The sequence below is a fragment of the Amblyomma maculatum genome, chromosome 6 (assembly GCF_055883805.1).
Source record: "Amblyomma maculatum isolate TAMU_Amacu chromosome 6, ASM5588380v1, whole genome shotgun sequence".
Classification (NCBI taxonomy): domain Eukaryota; kingdom Metazoa; phylum Arthropoda; class Arachnida; order Ixodida; family Ixodidae; genus Amblyomma; species Amblyomma maculatum.
The window spans coordinates 101,114,585-101,134,211 of NC_139349.1; the positions used below are offsets into that span (position 1 = coordinate 101,114,585).

General features: G+C 44.9%; 1 protein-coding gene across 2 annotated transcripts in view; it reads left to right on the plus strand.

Moving 5' to 3' along the window:
* Vps13 (vacuolar protein sorting 13C) overlaps positions 1-19,627 on the plus strand; it is a 120,436-nt gene that overhangs the window by 58,668 nt on the left and 42,141 nt on the right. For both annotated transcript variants that reach the window (XM_084607199.1, XM_084607198.1), the window contains exons 35-47: positions 3,145-3,386; positions 6,606-6,739; positions 7,408-7,530; positions 9,074-9,226; positions 10,217-10,399; positions 10,666-10,785; positions 12,159-12,284; positions 13,931-14,071; positions 15,577-15,696; positions 15,801-15,968; positions 17,944-18,111; positions 18,743-18,912; positions 19,471-19,585. In XM_084607199.1, the coding sequence (XP_084463325.1) occupies positions 3,145-3,386; positions 6,606-6,739; positions 7,408-7,530; positions 9,074-9,226; positions 10,217-10,399; positions 10,666-10,785; positions 12,159-12,284; positions 13,931-14,071; positions 15,577-15,696; positions 15,801-15,968; positions 17,944-18,111; positions 18,743-18,912; positions 19,471-19,585 (1,963 nt within the window). The remainder of the gene's footprint in view (positions 1-3,144; positions 3,387-6,605; positions 6,740-7,407; positions 7,531-9,073; positions 9,227-10,216; positions 10,400-10,665; positions 10,786-12,158; positions 12,285-13,930; positions 14,072-15,576; positions 15,697-15,800; positions 15,969-17,943; positions 18,112-18,742; positions 18,913-19,470; positions 19,586-19,627) is intronic.

Sequence of the window (19,627 nt, forward strand, 5' to 3'; positions counted from 1 at the left end):
ATAGCGGAATGGGGAACCCGTCTGCGGGCGTCCCCTCCGTGCCGCTCTGCGGCTCGTCCGCTGTTTCGCCCCCTTCGCCCGCCGTCCGTAAAGACGCCGCCGCGGGCGGGTGGGGCACGGGATAGCGCGTCAGCTACCACGTTCGTTCTCCCCTGTAGATACTGCACCGAAAAGTCGAAATGCTGTACCAAGAGAGAATGGCGCGCCAGCCGGCTCGCAAGTTCAAGGAGCCGCATCAGCCAACTGAGCGCGCTGTCGGTCCGGTTTCCAAAGGGAGCCCGGCCGACGCCTCGCCGTTCCCCGAACAGAAATGACTGCAAGCGGGGTACGGGTGCTGTTGTGCGGAGATGCCGGCAGCGGCGGCGTCGCGCACATTGCTTCCGCAACGGCGTAAAGCTGAAACAGCGGAGGCATATGGTCAACGGTCGCACCGTAGGGTGGTCCGAAGAACCATGTTCGTGTTTCAGTGCCTTTGCCGAGTGCCGCGCAGGGGGCGGCAGGCATGGCGCATGAGCTTGATCGTCAAGGCGACCGGCTCGGCCGATGTGCTGTCTAACGACTCATGGAGCCAGGGACAATTCACGTTGGGCGCCAGTTGTGGTTTCTATGTGGACGTAGGCCACCAACCACCGCGGGTTCGAGCGTCGCGCGAGCCGAAGCCCCGATCAGCCGTCGCCATGCGCACACTGAAACACTGCAGCGCGCACTCAACCTCCACAGGGAGGAGAGCACTTCGCTGCAAGGACACAAACCTCCAAGTTCACAAAGGAGACGTTTATTGAAACGCCATCCTCCAGCGGCACACACACACACACACACACACACAAACACACACGCGCGCGCACGCACGCACGCACATACACATATATACAAACGCACATACACCTATATACAAACGCACATACTCAGTCACCGTGTCAAGGGAGCGCGCGAGGAGCTAGGCTCCCCTGCGCGCACGAAGTGACACGGAGTGCGCGCCGCAAGCACGCAAGGGCGTGCTGTGATCTCTCTCTCGCAGTGACCAGAGGGTTCCTTTGAGAGAGGGTGGGCAACCACCGCAAGGTACGCCTGTCGCGGATCGTTGGATCACGATCGACAGGCTCGAGCTTCGCTCTCAGGTAAGACCCGGAGCAGACGAACTCGAGTACACACTGGTCTGCGTGGACAAAGGCCGGCAGACAAGAACAGTTGCGTACGCACCTTGCAATGTCTCGGAGGGGTCTCTCTCTGGGCTCCGCTCGGACAGTCGCGCGAGCGCGGCCGCCGAAGCGGTGCCGTGTTCCCGCCAAAAGGCGCCAATGAGAACAGCCACTGGGACGCCAGGGCGGAGCTGTGGCCCGAACGACAGTGACAAGTCGCTCGAGCCCCTCTCCGCCGCCTCAGGCGGGAGAAAGGGAACGGGGAGAACAACTGGGAAGCGGGCGGCGGCCGCGCAAAGGGCAGCCGCAGCAAGCCCGAATCCCACACAGTGAAACGATTGCTTCCACAAGCAGCCTACCTGTGAGTACTTGACTACATACAAATAAATATGAAACATTTTTTGTAGCTTTTCATTTCATAATATATGTTACTTGCCTGGTAGCCCCTGCATTTGCTCTGTGCTAATAGGTGCTGCCTGCGTCCGCTTGAGGACTGAACATTGAATTATTTCACCAATTTTACCAGTAGTGTGATAAGACTTTTGAAGCTGTGCATTTTTTATTGAAAGGAAAACAAAATATAAAATGGCTGAACGTTTTTATTAACTAAAACTTATCAATTACCCTTACTTGAAGGCCTTAATAGCATTTGCTCAAACCGCCGTTCTGAAAGAGCTCCGCGATGTGGGCATACTAAAAGCTAGGGAAATGAGATAAGCCTCTCCGCAGTAGCAGATGAGTGCACCGCAATGTTGTATTTGACGAAGATGGCTTTTATCAGATAATAGTGAAGCATAGCCGCGAGGATCCTGGAGGTAGTTAAGAAACTCGTTTCACTATCTTATTCGTAGAACTACGGTTGGTTGCAGGTAAACGATATAAATATTTTTTTTCTTTCACGGAGTGGCGAATACAACTCCAACCAATTTGTATATTTTAAAAAAATTGAGATGTTTTGTTCAAAGCTGACTAAATTGTTTTTGGAAAAAAAAATTGTTTGAAAGTGTATAATTTGTTATTGAAACTAATGTGCTGAAAAAAGTGCATTTACATAGCCTTCACATTGTGTATTTAGTAAAATTTTTGACAATAATTTTTACAGGACAAAATCTAGCAAAAGCTTTTTCCCAATGTAGTTACAAAGAATAGGTTTGTTTCAAAGCAAATGCTGTAAACTACAAGAATGGCGTTTAGCCGACTGCATCGTGACCAGCTGAGGCCTTTGAAGCTCGAATTCTTGTCGTCAAGCAGAGCCGACAAGCAGAGCCTAGGGGTTTGGAGGAGGGTCATACATAGGTTACAGCGTTCAACAGCAAACTAAGCACGATTGGGGTTGATGAGAATCTGATGCTTCAGCAAGGGGCAGCGGGGTGTATGAGACCTCGAGCACCTACTTACCGTTGGCTGCTTCGGTTTTAAAGAAAGAGAATCTGGATAAATCGTTGCGGCTGAGGAAAGATGTGGAATTTTGAGAGAGCTCTGAGCAGAAGGGAATTCGCGCAGTTGTGCAAGCCAAGCTGCCACCTGGCTTGTAATAACGCCTGAGGGAGCACCGCCAACCCAAACTGTAATCACAGTGGCTTGAATATTTTTCTGAGTATCTAGTATGTCGTTCAAATACACAATACACTACAAATGTGTTTTCGATGCTGATAATCTGATGCCATCATTTTCAGCACGCGATACCTAATACCGAGATACACAAAATGTATCGAAAGATGGTATTGAAGATACATGCATTTCTGGTACTGCCCATGACTGGTTTCTTCCTCCCTTTCGTCTTTCATTTGGTTCACGGAGAAGTGCGACAGTTACTACGCCTTTCTTTTCCTATAAACCAGTTGTCATTTTGCACACATGGTCAGTCTTGGTGTTTGTGCTTAGTTTGACTTTGGCCTGGTTTTAAGGTTATTGGGTTGGAGACAAGCGAAAATCTGGGTTGTACATATATATAGCATAGTGGAGCTTTTGCCCTAACATCTCACTGTTGTTCTTTGTCTCTTAGGTTTCTGACGCGATCGAGTCGCAGCAAGGACAAGCTGGTGGATGTGCTGTACAAGGTGGACAAGAACGGGGACTTCTTCACCCAAGTGGACCTGTCCAAGATCACCTTTGTCTACTGTGTCGACTTCTTCAACGCCATCATGAACTTCTACTACTTAGACCGCATGTACAAAGAGGCGGACCAGAAGAGGCAGCAGCAGCAACAGCGCGCCGCCAAGCGTCAGCAGCAGCAACAGGCCACAGGTTAGCTGTGGATGATGTTTGTATGAAGATGGGCATTAGTCAGAACTACAGTGAACTTGAATATTGGGCAGCGTGCTCATTGGTTTCGCAGAGGTTGACGCCGCCCATGTCGCAAAGGGGCGAGGCGGCATGGTGGTACTACATGTGTCTTCATTGTATGCATGTACCTGGACACATGCATACTTCGCTTGTAAGCGAGTGCCACTTTTGGGCGTCGTCATGCGAGTCAGGCTGGTAGTAATGCAAATACTGTCGCATTAAAAAAACATCATTGAAATTGCGGGGTGTCATTCGCTTGGTACTTTATTTCGGCGCTTGCATGCGGTCTAGTTCAACACTTATGCAAAGGTTTAATTGAAAAATCATGCACTATGTTGTTGCAACAACGTGTTATGCATTTTTTTTGTGATAAATTTTTTTTCTTGCTGAAGTAATTCGAATCCATTTACAACACATAACAAGATCAGATCAGTACTCAGCTTTGGGAAGCTTTTGTGATAAAAGAAATGAATGCGAGCACTCCAACCATTTGGACACAACCATCGCGGTTTTGATTACTGTTTAGTTGCCAGTGAAAGCTGCTGCTATTCAGAACGATTTTGCCGGCATCGTATATGTTTATCCTCTGTCATTTTACTTCAGTTATTTCGTCTAACTCACTATACTCTACTCGTTAGCACTATATATTATACCTTCACCCATTCTCGTTGTTCTGGCTTGTTTGAGTTACCCTTCTCTTGAAGGAAAATAGAATTCCTATCACCGAACGAAACATTACTTTGCGGTGCATGCTGCACAGATTTGCGCTGTGCAACTTTACCGCATACGTTTGTGTATGGGCTGTTTCCCAAATTTGGCGCTCTGAAATGTGAACAAAAAAAAAAAAACTGCAGGGAGATATACATTCAAAGTGAGCAGAATATTGTGTTCGCAGCAAGTTCCGTGAAAACCTATAACTACGCTATATAACTGGGCATTGCAATAAAATGAAGGTGCCGTTGAAGTGCGCAAATTTTCAGCACCAATTAAAGCCGGCCGAAAAGCATTCAAGGCGACAGCGGCATTACACTGACCGGTGCGATGGTGTTACGAACGAAATACATTCCGAATCTTTATCAAAACAATTAACTTTGCAGTCGACTGCCAAATCACTTCATGTCAGCAAGTGGTTCCACCTTGACTTCATCTCTTTAAAGCTGCCAGTGAAATGATATTCGCCGGTTTTATTACGGGTACGTGGTAGCAGCAGGTTGGGATATTATCCAAATTTTCAATATGCGTTCACTGACTACCCATGCCAACTGGTTAAAATGAAGATACCAGTGTGAAATATGGAGGTTTCGTTTAACGGTTGCAGCCACCGAAATTTCAGAGAAATGTACAGCCCAAGCTTGGTTCTTTAATGGGCCACATGCACAGCACTGCAGGGCACTTCTTCGATTCACGTGAATGACGAATAAGAAGCAGTGATCCTTGCAACAGGCTCAGATCTAGTGTTAAAGTAATTAAGCGCCTAAAGTATGCTGTCGTAGGACAATTACGTTGAATAAGCAATGGTTATATACAAGACCATATGAAAAATGTGCCTAGAGCGACAGCAACTGCAACGCGTTATCGCATTGGCCATACAGCTCTGTTAATGTCTCTATTATCGCGATATATGCAGTTAAAAGCAAAATCACCTGTCTTTCAGCTACAAAATACACGGGGGACAAAACAGGCAACTCGCGCCCGCACACGCACGATTGGTATAAGGTCGAAAACTGACTTGTACCACTGTATCACTTGGGAAGATAGCTCAGGCGAGGAAAGCTTTTACCATACTCGAAGAAAAGCATGAAGTTGCGCGCCAAGAATGTACGCAACCATGCAAAAAGAGACTACCGACAGCCTACAGAGGACGCGGCGCGACGGCAAAACCTGCAGCGAAGACCAAGGTAGAGACACCTGGTGTTGCCGGCGCGGAGCTGCAAGCTGCCGACATTCGCGGCGTCACTGCTGCCCATGCAGCCGCCGCCTAGTGAGCACACTACTCCATTCTAGGAGATTAATTGAAACCTGAGCTTTGCAAAGAAAAGTGGGAAGCCAGATATCAGCTCATTTGAGTTTCTGTGCTTGTCAGTATATCCAAAGTATATGGTCGTCAATTAAGCATTGTATGAGATATTTCTGGGAGATGTCTCGTTTTTAATTGTGCAGCCTAAAACTTTGAATGTGACAGGTGAGGTGCAAGTTTATTCCAGTGACAGATTTAATATTTTAGTACTTTGTGTCACACCCTAACTTTTCCAGCATTGTTTGTCAATTAAAAGCCTCATTCTTTCAGAGCTCCAGAACGCTTTTGAGTCAATATTCTATTGCTCCAAAATGTTTGAGATCGGAAATTTAAGTGCTCCACACTTCCCGTTAATTCGTGTACCTCTGCTCTAAACTGCTCCAGATTTTAATTTTAGTCCTCTGAAAGTCACTCCAAATTACATTCTGCAAGCATAATTTACCAATTCGCCTTGTGAATTCGCAAAGCTGCTTGTAATAATCACAAAACTGCACCCGTTCCATGCGTATACCATCGTACATTTAGTGTGAAAGCACATTTTTTTTATGAGGTCTAACTGGCTCATTGATTCGGTGCGTCACCTAATTGGCCTGAATTGGCAGTGCCTATTCGTACTTTACTATTAAGATGGGAGTGTGAGATCAGAATCCAACCTTCTGATATGCTTCTCCTAGGACACGCGGGGAGGTTCATACGGTGTGGTTAAAGCAGGTCTTTAGATCAGTGTTGCTCACGGTTTTCCTCATGATTGTACCTCTGGCGGGTGACGGCGAGAAGATGGTGACAATGTCATTTACATTTACCATCTACCAGCCTCGCCGCGGTGGTGCAGAGGTTAAGACTCCTGCCCACTGTACCGGAGTGCCTGGGTTCAAACCCGACCACCGGCAGCTGTGTTTCGATGGAGGCGAAACAGAGAGGCATCCATGTGCCGTGCATTGTCTGTGCATTTCCAAGTGGTCGAAATTGCTCCATAGCTCTCCACTATAGCACCTTTTTCTCTTTCCTCTTTCATTCCCGCCTTCCTCCCTTCCCTTAAGGCGCAGGTCGGGTGTCCACAGGGAAGATGTAACGAATACTGCGCCTTTCCTTTCCTGTGAACCAATTATTATTATTATTACCACACGGTCATATTTATTTATTTACTTATTTATTTTTTCCAGTGACGGAGACAACTTCCCCACCCATGCCGCCTTATCCTCTGAGAAACTACACAGTGCAGCTGGAGATGGACAAGCCAGATATTGTTCTTGTTGCCGATATTGACGATCCACAGTCTGCTTGCATCATAATGAAGGTAAGAGGCAGCAGTTGGGATCAAGCTTCTGAACTGAGTTGACAGAGTAATAGGCATAACAACTGCTTGAATAGTCTGGATGTGCAACTACAGGGTGTGGAACCATGTTTTATGAGCCTCATGAGATGAATTCTTGTCCAAAAAACCTGTCACAGAAGTTTTCCGCTGCAAGTGGTACTGGACCTTGTGTGGCATCAGTGGGATGTAATTAATCAATGTTTTTAGAGAAGATAGAGGGTTCAAGTCTCAAATCATGGTCAAGGGTTCTAGTCCTGAATCAAGATCTGGGGGGTTTGAACCCCAGCCATCTTCTAAGGTTCGAGTCCCGGAATATAAAGGGGGTTCGAGCCCCTTACTTGCGTCACAGTTGCCACAGAAACTGACTCCAGGCATTGTCAAGCTATTGAAGCAAAGACTGTGACAACAGCATGCACAACTGATACTCCTCCTCTGTGAGGGCTCTTCCCCCTTTATCGCCTCTGGTGCAACTTTCTCTCGAGTCTTAAGGTATCACTAATTAATTAATTGTTTGCTCTAAACACCTCACTATCACCATGTCGTCTAGCGCAGCACGCATTCTTGAATTTGGCGTCGCTGCACGAGCAAGCTTTTGCCTTCGTATACGTAGGCAGTCCTAAGTGTCTCGAAATTTTTGGCTTCGATTCCAGGGGTCCATCCACCAGAAGCTGAGGCAGGTTGGAACAACTCAGTCAATGATGGTCGTCATGGACGACCTGAGAATGTTCACGTCTTACGTGGACAAGTTCCAGTTTGAACATGTTCGCTCTGAGGTAGGTTTTTAACGAAGTTAACACCGAATGCATGTAGCCTTATTAAATGCATTATTCAAATTGGTGTTACAAGATAATTCAATTGCTGCTGTAATCAAATTGTCACCTAAGGTGAAAATGGTTTACTACTATTTTGGTTATAGAGTCGAACCCGGATATGTCAAACTCAAAGGGGGTCGCGAAATTGTTCGATATATCGATAATTCGATATACAGAAATCGGCTTGAGGTGCCACTTGCGATCCTGAAAATAATACCTGAAAAATGGCATTTGTCGCATAATCAACCCACGAGCATAATGAACCCACCCTCCAGTTTTCCTGCCGAGAATTCGAAAAAAGAGCATTAGTTGACACATCCCTCCGTTTTGGCCGTCGCATTCACAGCTCATTTATTGGCAGCACGGCAAGATACTGCGCAGCGATAATGTCACGGCATGTTTATCTTTTGACTATACTTTTGAAGTTAGCTCTTGCTGTGGTGGGGAGCGAACTTGGCAGAGTGCCTGTGAAGGCTTGACTGCACAAGCCTGGTTTGATTTATTACGCTGCGCCTGGGGCGGGCGGTGTCCACTGCCACAAAATCATTGGAAAGCGGGATAGCTGCAAATGCCGTTTGAAGCGAACAATGCTTAAAGCCGGTGTCATGATTGCAGCTGACCGCCCGCTTTCGTTGATTCATGGATGCAAGGATGGACAACTCTCACATTGTGTGTTTTAAAACGGTGGAGAAAGCATCCGATGTTCTGTTTGCCACGGGCTGTTCTGGCTTGTTGGCGCATGCGTAGTGCATGGCAAATGAAAACTGGGAATGAGAAAGGAAGGGGAGAAAGAAGCTCGGCAGACGAATGGGCACACCCTTGTTCTTCGCCCTCGGGCTTCGCTCTGTTGCATTTTCTTCCCTCTCCCAAACACCACGGCTGCATCTGCTCCGTACCGGCCATTGCTAAAACGGTTCCCTCTCATTCCTTTACGCACATGGCTTGTAAACGTCATATGCTGGCATGCGGCAAATGATCACTGCTGATGCACGCGCCTTTGGGGAAAGGGGTGGCACTGCTCTAGACCAGCCGTTGTCGAACCCTTCTCTCTCATTCCTCCCGCACGTGGTTTGAAAACGTCACGCCAAATGGCCAAGGGTGATGCTATCATCTTTGGGGAAGGTGCACCTTCCAGTGCGTGGTGCGGAGTTCGATATATTGAACGACCGGTAAAAAGGGGATAATTCGTGAGTTGACATAACCAAAATTTGAGTTATCTGGGTTCGATATATTATCTAGGTTCAACTGTAGTGTCTCTGAAGGAAGGTTGAAATAGTATGGTGCAAATTTGCCTCTTGCTGGAAGAAACTTCTTTTGCCAAGAGTTGCTGCAGTTTGATTGACACCATGGGACAGAAGGAACCAGTTAGTTGGCAGCGAATTCATGTAACTATGGTATTAATTGGTAACATTTCTGCGGGGACCTAGGTGAGGAATAGTTTTGCCCAGTCAGTTATGACCGACCTCCTCTGGTTGAACTGGCTGTCCTTGTGATGTTGATGCAGATCTTGAAACCAACAGAGATAAGCCTCAACAGCACGTTTACAGTTGAAAACGGCCAGCACATGGAGATCAACTTTTCCCCTATTGAGATTCATGTGACGCCCGGCGCCGTGGAGATTCTGTCCAAGAGCTTGGGCTCCCTTAGCGCTCCAAGTGTGAGTGTTTTTCTTCTTGATTTAGTTAGGTGTAATTTACTGTTGTTGATGGCTTCTCTTGTGTAGAACTTCTGGGTTGGTTGCCATCTGGCCTTTGTGTGATTCCAGGAATTTAATCAGGGATGCTTGGGAAAGATACCATGCTCTGTAATTATGCCTTGATAACTAAGGCCAAGCCTTATTAAGAGAAATACAATTGCCATTCCTTCCTGAGCACTGACCGCTTTATATTCAATGAGTTTGTTTTATAGGAAACGGCATACAGCACTTGCTAATGCAATCTATTATATTTTAACCTGCTTCTTATTGAAAGTTTTTTTAATATGAAGATGCTGTGTAATAGGACTGTGCATTTCTGTCATTCTGACAGCCATCTGCGGACGCCCACTCTTAGTCACGAAATCATGAGAGACCTGCACAGTTGTCGGAAAGTGGATTTTGACTGTAGATATCTGGACAGTGCAGTAGAGGCATGCATATAGCAACGGGAATCGAATCGCACTGTTTGGGAAACCTTAAACTAAGAGACATTAGCATCGTCCAGATAAGTGTATAGCTTTCCTTTTTAGCCATGCGGTTACAGACATAAGCTATACTTATTTGTCCTGGTCCGATGTTTGAACCTGGGGCCTCTGCTTCCCTGAGACAGTTGCTGTACAAACCGAGCTAACCTGGGCAAGGTATCATATGGGTTAGCATCAAAGCTAACCTGCGATTTGTCCATAGTCACACCTATGTGACGAAACAGACTAGGCTTTGAGACGTGTCTCCTGCGAGAACTTGGTTTGTCACTCTTTTCTCGCTTAAATTTGCATTCTCAGCCTGACACACTTGTTGAGTGTTTCTTTTTCTAGCCTATTGTCCGATCTATCTAGCATTACAGCTGATGAAAAGAAAGTTGGGAGAATCAAAACCAGTATGTTATGATGCGCTAAATTATAATTTTATCTTGGTTGCGAAAGAAAGTTGGCCCACTGTTTGCGCTCGCAGGCTGAGCAGAAGGCTGAGCACGATGCTGAGCAAGACAATCACGAGGTGTGGAACATAATGCCGCTGGAGAAGACGAAACTGTGGTTCCTGGAAACTCCAACTGTGCCTGTGGCCGTGGAGGCCATGGAGACTATGGAGACTGCCCCTGTCCAGGAAGCCCAGGCAGCGCGAAAGGACGAGCAGGCAAGCAGCACGTTTCCACCGAGACTGGCTACATAATGTGTCTCAGGCTGCTACCTTTCTTACAATGCGATGCAGCGTGAAATGTTAATAAACGTTTCAGGCTGCATTGTAATGTTTTCAGAAAAAGCTTATCCAATATCAGGCTTCTTGCGTGATGACCCTGCAGAATAGTAATATGGGGCTATTCAGTAATAACGCAACAGCATTAAGGACGGGAGCGAGGGGAACGAGAGGGGTATTTTATGTACGTTTTTGCTTCTTCTCAGGCCCTTATAACTGCCAAGTCCATTGTGATAACCTTGGAGCAAGGGACAGAAAACCGCACTGTTCCCATGCTGTTGTGGAAGGCCAGCCTGGAAGCGGAGGTCCTGGATTGGTCCTCCGAGGTGAGCAGATGCCCTCCTGGGCATGGAAATTTAATTATTAAAGAAGCACTAGATGTGAATTTCATTTGTCTTCCAAACATTCTCCTGCACTGTTATATTGACTCAGTATTTGTTTATTGATGTAATGATTGGTTATTGAAACAATCATTTGTAAACAAATTTGTTTGCATCTTGTAATACTATTGCTTGCTGCAACGCTCAGTGCGTACCATACAATGCTATATGATGTTGAGATAGCATACAACAGTCTTTTTCTCAATTTCACGTTTGGGCTATGTACTTGTTCGATTAGGTTAGTAATAATTTTTAATCCATGTCATATGCATCATCAGCAATCCAAAACAAGCAGTTCTCTCATTGCTGAAGAACCCGCCTACTCGAAGAACAATTGTATCGTTTTATTCCAATAGGCAAAATCCAAATTGGTATTGAAAACAGATGGACCGTTGTGTGCCCTTTGTCAAACTTCAGCGAGATTAATCGAGTTGGTTAATCGGGAGAGGCATTTTGCTAATGTTTGGAAACCTCTAGCAGCAGTTTCCCAATCGAATATGAACTGATTAGCAAGCATGTTCAATTAATATGCATTCACTTACATTAAATGATCCAGAATTGAGGAGGGCTGATTTGCATGCAGACCCGACCTATTTGTTGGATCTGAGATAGTTTCAGCCAAGTCTCAGACATCTCGGGCCAATTCCTTTTCCCAGCAGATTGCATGCAGCTCCATATGTAAAAATAAATGTAATTGTTAATTCATATGCAGATTTGTTGCTTGAATGAAAATCTGAATTTTGCCTGATTTCCTCGGCTTCCTCAAGCTGATGTTCACTATCTCTGACGATTAGGTAGGGCGAGAGCAACGCCTGGCTTAAGCCCCCCCCCCTTTTTTTTTTTTTTTCTGGTTGCCTCCAGAGCATGCATCACCTCAGGATTCGAAGCTGCAGAAATATTAGGGGTTGTTTTGTGCTTACCGTGCTAGTCAGCCAGACTACACACGTGGAAGTCAGGATAGGCTATTATTGTTTTGTCATGTCTGCCCTGTATTTTACTCAAACTGCTACTCTTTCAGTGAGTGAGTGAGTGAGTGAATAAACTTTATTAAATTAAGACAAGAACAAAGGTAACTTAAGTAGTTGTAATGCGTTTCGGAACTTCTTTGAACTAACTGTATGTGCATCGTGATGCCATCTCACAGGAGACTGCGTAATGGAGGGCCAGTATACGTGTGCTTTGTCAGTGTGTCACTGCAGTTAAGAAGAGTGTTTCCAGTTCTAAAGATGAAAAAAATGGCGTATGAATGCGCTGCTATGCGCATAATTCGTAAGTCATTTTTCAGGGAACCTGCCTCGTCTTGACATTTATTTTTACAGATGTCGCTTCGAGGTTTCTTGGGCTCTGTGATCTTCTACTACAATGAAAAACTTGCTGTGTGGGAGCCTCTGGTGGAGCCTATAGAAGTCACTGGGGGCCGCAAGGTCTGGGAGGTTGCCCTGAAGGTGTGTGTGTGTGTGCTTGGACGTGTGCGGTTTCTTGTTTATTTTTTTGGTTCTGTTTGCTTGCTAAGTGAAAGGTGTATGATTAGAGTACACCAGATTCACCCGTAAGCAAGGTAGCTTACGGATTGTGATCTAGTTTTCCGCACACATAATACAGCCATTGAATATGAATGAAATGCAGATTGAGTGGTAATAGTGCTTAACTGCATACAAAATGAGTATTAGATCGAATATATGCTGCTTTTGGAAATAATCATACAAAATTGGCAGTAATGTGAAATATTGGAGAACCAGTGCCAGCGCCTGTTACTGTGTTAACTTGTGGTCTATTGATGATGAAAAGAATAAGACATCTCAGGATATGGAGCGGATGGTAACTCATGTGAGACATGGCTTCTGAGCTCTGGCACCAAGGCAAGGTTGCTAAACTTGCCTCAGCCTTGCCATGTCATCCTGCCTTAGAGGCCATGGATGAGAATTATGAAAAATTAATAACATATTGATTCGGTTTCAATAATTTTCATAACCCCTTTAGGCGCTGCATCCACATATGTGGACGTGACCCAAATTTCATTATATCTTTGCACAAAATGCGAATTTCTGCTTTCAGATTTGGCACCTGTAACATTTGGACCCGTCCTGTCGAGTATGTGGCGCCATCTCTTGTTGTTTAAACAGCAATTAAAGGTGGACATCGCAGTGTTTTACAGCAGGGCGAATCAGTAGCTCTTATTTTTGCATGCCTCTGTTTAAACCTATGCCTAATAATACTATTTATGGCAATGAATGTGTTAATAAGGGAATGTTGATGTTGCATGCCAGATTTCATTATCTTCGACATAGAATAAGTGCTTCAGCGGACTTTCAGTTTCGTGTCCACAAATGTGGACACAGTGTCTTAATACCGAGATTGGTAAAGTGGCACATTCTGTCCGCGGCGCTACGTTATTTTTGCAAGAGCAGTACATAATATGCCGATAGTGTGCAGGTGTCCCAAGTCTTGAAGACGTCAAGGTATTCTCAGAGGAAAACATTTAATGATTTCCTTAATGATTAACGAAGAAAATGTTGCAATGTTTTCATACATGTAGCAGCTTTGAGGCGCCATGTCTACATATGTGGACGCGAATAAAATATAAACATTTTCGCATAATCTTTTATATTTGAATTCTGCCTGGCCTACTGATCGTGCATGGTGCTAAAGAAAAAAAAAAATTTTTCCTTTCAGAAAATTTAATTAGTGCCTGAAGGGTATAATTTTCAAAATGCATCATTCGTTTTAACCATCTAAGCACAGCAGTATTTTTTGGGGAGAGGGGCGTGAGTACAAGATTTGAGGTAGTCTGCGATACATTATGCAGTTTCTTTATTAGACTGTTCTAAAATATTTTTAACAATCGCTATTTTAAAATTTTTTACCTGTTTGCTTTACCAAAGTTCAACTGTGTCAAATATCCTAAAAAATATGTTCAGAAAACACTTGTAATACCTCTGGTAACCACACAGTTACTTTCAGCCTTTCTCGAGACGAATATTTTTTTACTCAGTGTTTTCTCGAGGCTTCTGTGATCCTTTTGCTCTTCAGGAAGCTATTGTGCTTTGGGATCAGAAATGGGGGCTAATGCCGAGTTGTGTGTGTTGTGCAGATCGACAAGCACCTGGTCGATGAGGAGGAGCGCAATGCGGCCAACCATCCTCCGATGTTCTCCATCGAGCTTCTCGTTGAAGACACCCTGGAGGTGACTGTGTCTCAGACCATGCTTCAAGTCCTCAAGGATCTCGGGGAGGTAAGTGTTCCTTGGGTTCATGATATGACCGGGACACCGTGTCCTATGGTATAATAATTTGTAGCTACTGTTTGAGCCTAGAATATGTCTGTTCTTGGGACACCAATTGAAAATACAAGCCGCAAGGTACCGGAAAATCCGTCTGCTGTAGCTGGAGCTCAAGAATTTGCATGGAAAGACAAAACTGCGGATAACTATGTGCTATATCTGCAGATGGTAACCGTAACGAAAGGGGTTAAAAATGCCGACGATTACATTACTTCCTAATGCGAAATTTGAGCATAGCTCATCAGCTGCTTCAGTTTTTTGGTAGATTGAGGCAAAGAATTTGAGCAAGACATGTATGCACAATTACAGACAACTTCTTACTTTTCAACCATATTCGTTCAAGAAACACTCCACTAACAATTATCTAAACACACATGTGGCCTGCGCTACAACAGGAAAGGCGGCGGTGGCACTAGGCGGAGTAACTGTGCATGCAGCGGCAGACGAAGGACTTCCACCTGTTGCCTCGCTCATGGCTCAAAAAAAATTGGCAGAGAATATACTATTTATATAGGCAGGCAGTTCACAGTGCCAAACGGCAGCGACTATGTGTTTCGGCTCGCGCGGTGCGAGCTACTGAGCGTTGCATCGAACACAACCAACGTTCCATTGACCTCATCAAAGTTCACCAGCGTTCTAAGCAGAATTCACTTTTATGCCGGGAGCACGGCGATGCCGGCAAGACTCTTTCCTGCACAATGCAGAAATGCAAAAGCCTAAGCGTTGATAGTGCACACGCTTCATCACGTTCACTCTCATTGTCATCATCAACTAAATGCTCCGTCATTGTCATTGCTAATGTCATCATTGTCATTATCACTAATTGCAGTGCCATTGTCATCGCTACTATCATCCTCACGGTAGACAAGAAGTGTGTCGTGCTTTTCACGATCCCGGGTGTGGCACAGTTGGTTAAAGCACTCGACTGGGTATCCAAGGGATGGAGGTTCGATTCCCTGTGGAGACAGGATTTATTTCATTTATGGAGCTGGTTACGAGGGACAACGCCGACAGCGACTCTGCGAAACGCAGGAACTGGTGCCAAAAAGCTGGGCTCTAAAACTGACCATGTTCGCTTGTAATAGCCAAGAAGGAAAAGCCAGGAGATAGTGCTTATAGGATAGAAATCAGCGTTGTGTCCTTTAAATATTGAGATCCTCCTTTAATTCTAGTCCGAATGCTCTTCACAAAGCCTGATGTCAAATTGTGCATATGACAGTGTGGAGTGGCTATGTAAAATTGGTCACATAGAGTGACATCTTAGGATGCTTGGGACGGTTTGGCATCTTAACAAGCAACCGCTGAAAGCACATGTGCAGCTGTTTTCTTTGATACGTTGTGGCTGGGATTTCTAATGATTCCAGACGCAATCTTCAGCACTTCACTGGCATTTACTGTTGGTAGTGAAATAGACCAACTGCTTTTTATTCTGCTTTTCTTATACGTCTCTTTAACAGGCATTCAGTGCTGCCTTGGTGAAGGTGCCCGTCGAGCACAAACGCCTGGACGCCCCCTATGTGGTGAAGAACTACCTGGGCATTGTCGTTCATGTCATCCTGGAAGGAACACCGTTCCGGGTGAGCTCACATATTGTTCATTTCTAGTGAAAGGCCACGTGCTGAAAGCGTTCCTCAATACCTCCTTAACCAGAGCTGACCAGGCTTCAACGTGTGTTTTCTAGGTTGCTGCTCCCAACGTTGACGACGACATTGACGAGGTGATCCTGGAGCCCGACGCCATGGTGCAACTAACCTTCAGGGAGACCACCACTGAGCAGAAAGGCCGCTTCTCGGGCACCCTGGTGGAGTTAAGCCAGCAAAATGTCACCGAGGCAAACTTTGCCATTCAGGTACAAAACGCCCTGCTGGTTGCTCACATAAAATAATAATAATAATAACAATAATAGTATTGGTTCTTCGGAACGGAAAGGCGCAGTATGTCTGTCACACTTGTTTCCGTGGACACCTGAACCGCGCTGTAAGGGAAGGGAGGAGGGTGGGAGTGAAAGTGGTAGAGAGAAAGAGGAGCCGTAGTGGAGGACTACGAATTAATTTCGACCATCTGGGGATCTTTAACGTGCGCTGACATCGCACAGCGTACGGACGCCTCTACGTTTCACCTCCATCAAAAAGCATCCACCGCAGTCAGGATCGAACCCGGCTACTCCAGCACAGTATTCGGGCATCTTACTACTGCACCACCCCAGCGGGGCAAACAAAGCAATTGCAAATTTGAGGTTCCGCTGTAGTACTTGGCATTTTGGAAAATATTTCTCGTTCAAATTCTGAAGAATAATAGTATCTTTCTTCGCATGGCACTTGTCATTATTGTGGAAGTTTTTACCATCATGCTTTTGCAATGACGTGGACATAGAAAATGGCCACCAGCTATCTAGGCTAAAATTGAGAGTGCTTTGCTTGCGTACTAGCTCATCAAAATTTTACCCAAACTGCCTTTGAGGCTGACTTTCATTGCCCTAAAAGGTGTCCAGCATTGCCCTAAAAGGTGTCCAGCAAAAGCTTGGACGAAACTGCAGTGCAGTGGTTTAGGCGCTTGACTGCTGAACCCATGGGCATGGGATTGAATCCCGGCAGAATTTTGGCAGCCGCTTTTTGATGGAGGTGAAAAGCAAGGCACCCATGTGCTGTGCGATGTCAGTGCACGTTAAAGAGCTCCATGTGGTCAAAATTGCTAGCCCTCCACTAGGGTGGTTCTCATAGCCTGCACTCGCTTTGGAATGTTAAAGCCTATGAACTAAATTAACTAAACTAAACTAAGAATCCTTGGTTTGTTTTGGGGGTAAAGAGAAGCACAGTATTTGCCTTACTCTTTGGTGGACACCTGCACATTAAATGGTCTTTCTAGGCTCTGAGCCTCTGGATAAGTGCTTTTGCACTAATGGCTGTGCAGTGATGTCAGCTGTCCAGTAACAGTATGGTGCTTTAGAAATATGAGAAGCCTGCCACTTTTTGTAGGGTTGATGGCAAGTGTAATTATACTAAAAATAGTGGCTGAACGAAATGTCTTGCCATTCGGCAATATCATTGCTTCCCTTACCCTTTGGTCCTTTAGTTATCACTGAAACACCTTTACTGGTAGGACCTTTGGCATGCGCGTATCTACATGTGCACGTGTTTCCAAGTATATACTATGTGCATGCACACCTGTCCCGGCCTCGGCGGCTGCCTTTCGATGGAGGCGACAAGCAAGGTGCCCGTGTGCTGTGCGATGTCAGTGCACGTTAAAGAACCCCAGTTGGTTGAAATTTCCGGAGTCCTCCACTACGGCGTCTCTCATAGCCTGAGTCGCTTTGGGACGTTAAACCCCACAAACCAAACCAAACCAACACCTGTGTGTGTGTACGCATATGTGGATATGGGTGTGTGCGTGCGTGAATGTTTGAGGACTGGTATGTCCTTGTGATAGCTTGCGGGAATAACAGGCAGAGTGTTCTGATGATTGATTTTGGTGGTTCTCGCAAAGTCGCCTAGCAGCTTTTATATTTGCCAAAATGCAGTGCACAGACAGATTGTAACTAACATTCTCTTGTGTCCTTCCAGTGACATTTTGTCTGTGAAAAGCAGGCATAGTCGCAAGGTAACTGAAACTCCAAGACTGCGATTTAATTGCACTGAGGCGATCAATGCTATTAATGCAGAAAAAGTTGTTCTTGTTTGCGAAATTACATTTCCTAAGTACAAGACTGGTGTGAATGTGTTTTCATTGCCGCCAAGTTTTAACTTTTGAATTGACCAAGATTTCGCTTCTTAATGCGACTTTGCCTTATTCCCCTTCCCTTGATTTTTTTTGTTTTTTTTATGCAGATCAAGGAAGCTAATGTGTCAGCAGTGAGGAAAGTATGTGTGACCTATGCTGACAAGCGGTATTTCAAGCTTCCCATCAAGACTTACCCAGGCGATGATTGGGCCTTCATTGTGGACACCACATCTCACTACGGTTCCAAGCTGGTCATGATCTATTCCGTCTGCAAGGTGATGTCGCTGATTTATTTGTGGAATCATGTGCATCATTTTCGATACCCAATAAGTTTGGTGTTAGTGAAGCTAGCTTAATTCTTGCATTGGGAAGAGAACTGATGGAGTCACTACTGCTCGGGCATGTTTTTTGGTTTTAGTAAATAGCTGTTCATAGTCCTTTAATTTGTATTAATTACAGATTGCTATAGGGAATCATGTGCATCATTTTCGATACCCAATAAGTTTGGTGTTAGTGAAGCTAGCTTAATTCTTGCATTGAGAAGAGGACTGATGGAGTGCTGGATGGAGGACTGATGGAGGACTGATGAGGACTGATGAGGACTGCTCGGGCATGTTTTTTGGTTTTAGTAAATAGCTGTTCATAGTCCTTTAATTTGTATTAATTACAGATTGCTATATAGTGTGTTGTACAACTGAAAATATTGATAGTACATGAAGGGATTGAGGTGTCGTATCATAACGTGCCTTGCAACAAAACATGTTTAATTCTTCTAATTGAAAAAAAAAGAAAAATGAAAGCCTGAACTGCATAAAAGTTGGAAAAGTTCAAAAATTCAATTTCTGCCTGCTCTTATACTTTGTAATTAATTTTTGTGGCTCTTTTTTTTTTTTTCTTTCTGTGCAGATTGTGAACCACCTGTCTGTTCCAATAGAGGTGTACTACCTGGTCGAAGGTGAAAAAGTTTCCGAAGTGTTCTTGTGTGGTGTGATCGATCCACACAAAGTTCTCCACCTTCCCGTGCGTGCTCTTTACACGAAGACCAATGAGCTCTTTTTCAAGCCTGTAGGTGAAAAGTAAGTGTCTCGAGCCATTAAATGCCAGCCAGATGGAAAATCATGCATTTTAAACTTTCCTGACATTTTAACTTCATAGCTGTAGTGTTGTCAGGTTAAAATTCATTGACCTTACTGACGAAGTTTGTTAGTTGACCTCATTATCAGTCTTGACAGAGATCCAAGTGTAGATCTGAGCAAGTCTGTCATAGATAGATAGAATCATCTTGTATATAAGTTCAAGCAGATCAACCTTCGTAACTTCGTAACAAGTGATTGTGCTTGAGCCTGTGTGAGTATAATACTACAGTCATTTCTGCCTCAACGAAAGACATCTCTAAAAATGACAGTGCAAGTTCGGAGCTTTTGTACTCTCGGGCGCATTCCCGTTAACTTTTTAAATTATGCACCTCTCTAAGTTCTGTCAATACTAGTGCTAAATATGCTGAATACGTCTCTGAGATGGGTTTTAGATTTTCACTCCTTGGCATGCTTTTTTTCTTTTTATAAAATTAACCTTAGTAAATATTAACTGTGAATTAGCAGCCACATTTACGCCTTACTTCTGTGGTCCTTCAGGTACAGAATGTCTATGGAACCATTTGTGTGGAAGCCCCACAGCTCAGATCATGCTCAGAACAGCGTTCTGCAGTGTCCTTCCAAGACGGATAAGAACAAGTTCTTCTACATAAACGTAAGTGCTCAAACAACAAAAAAATTGAAAAAGGGAAGTTTA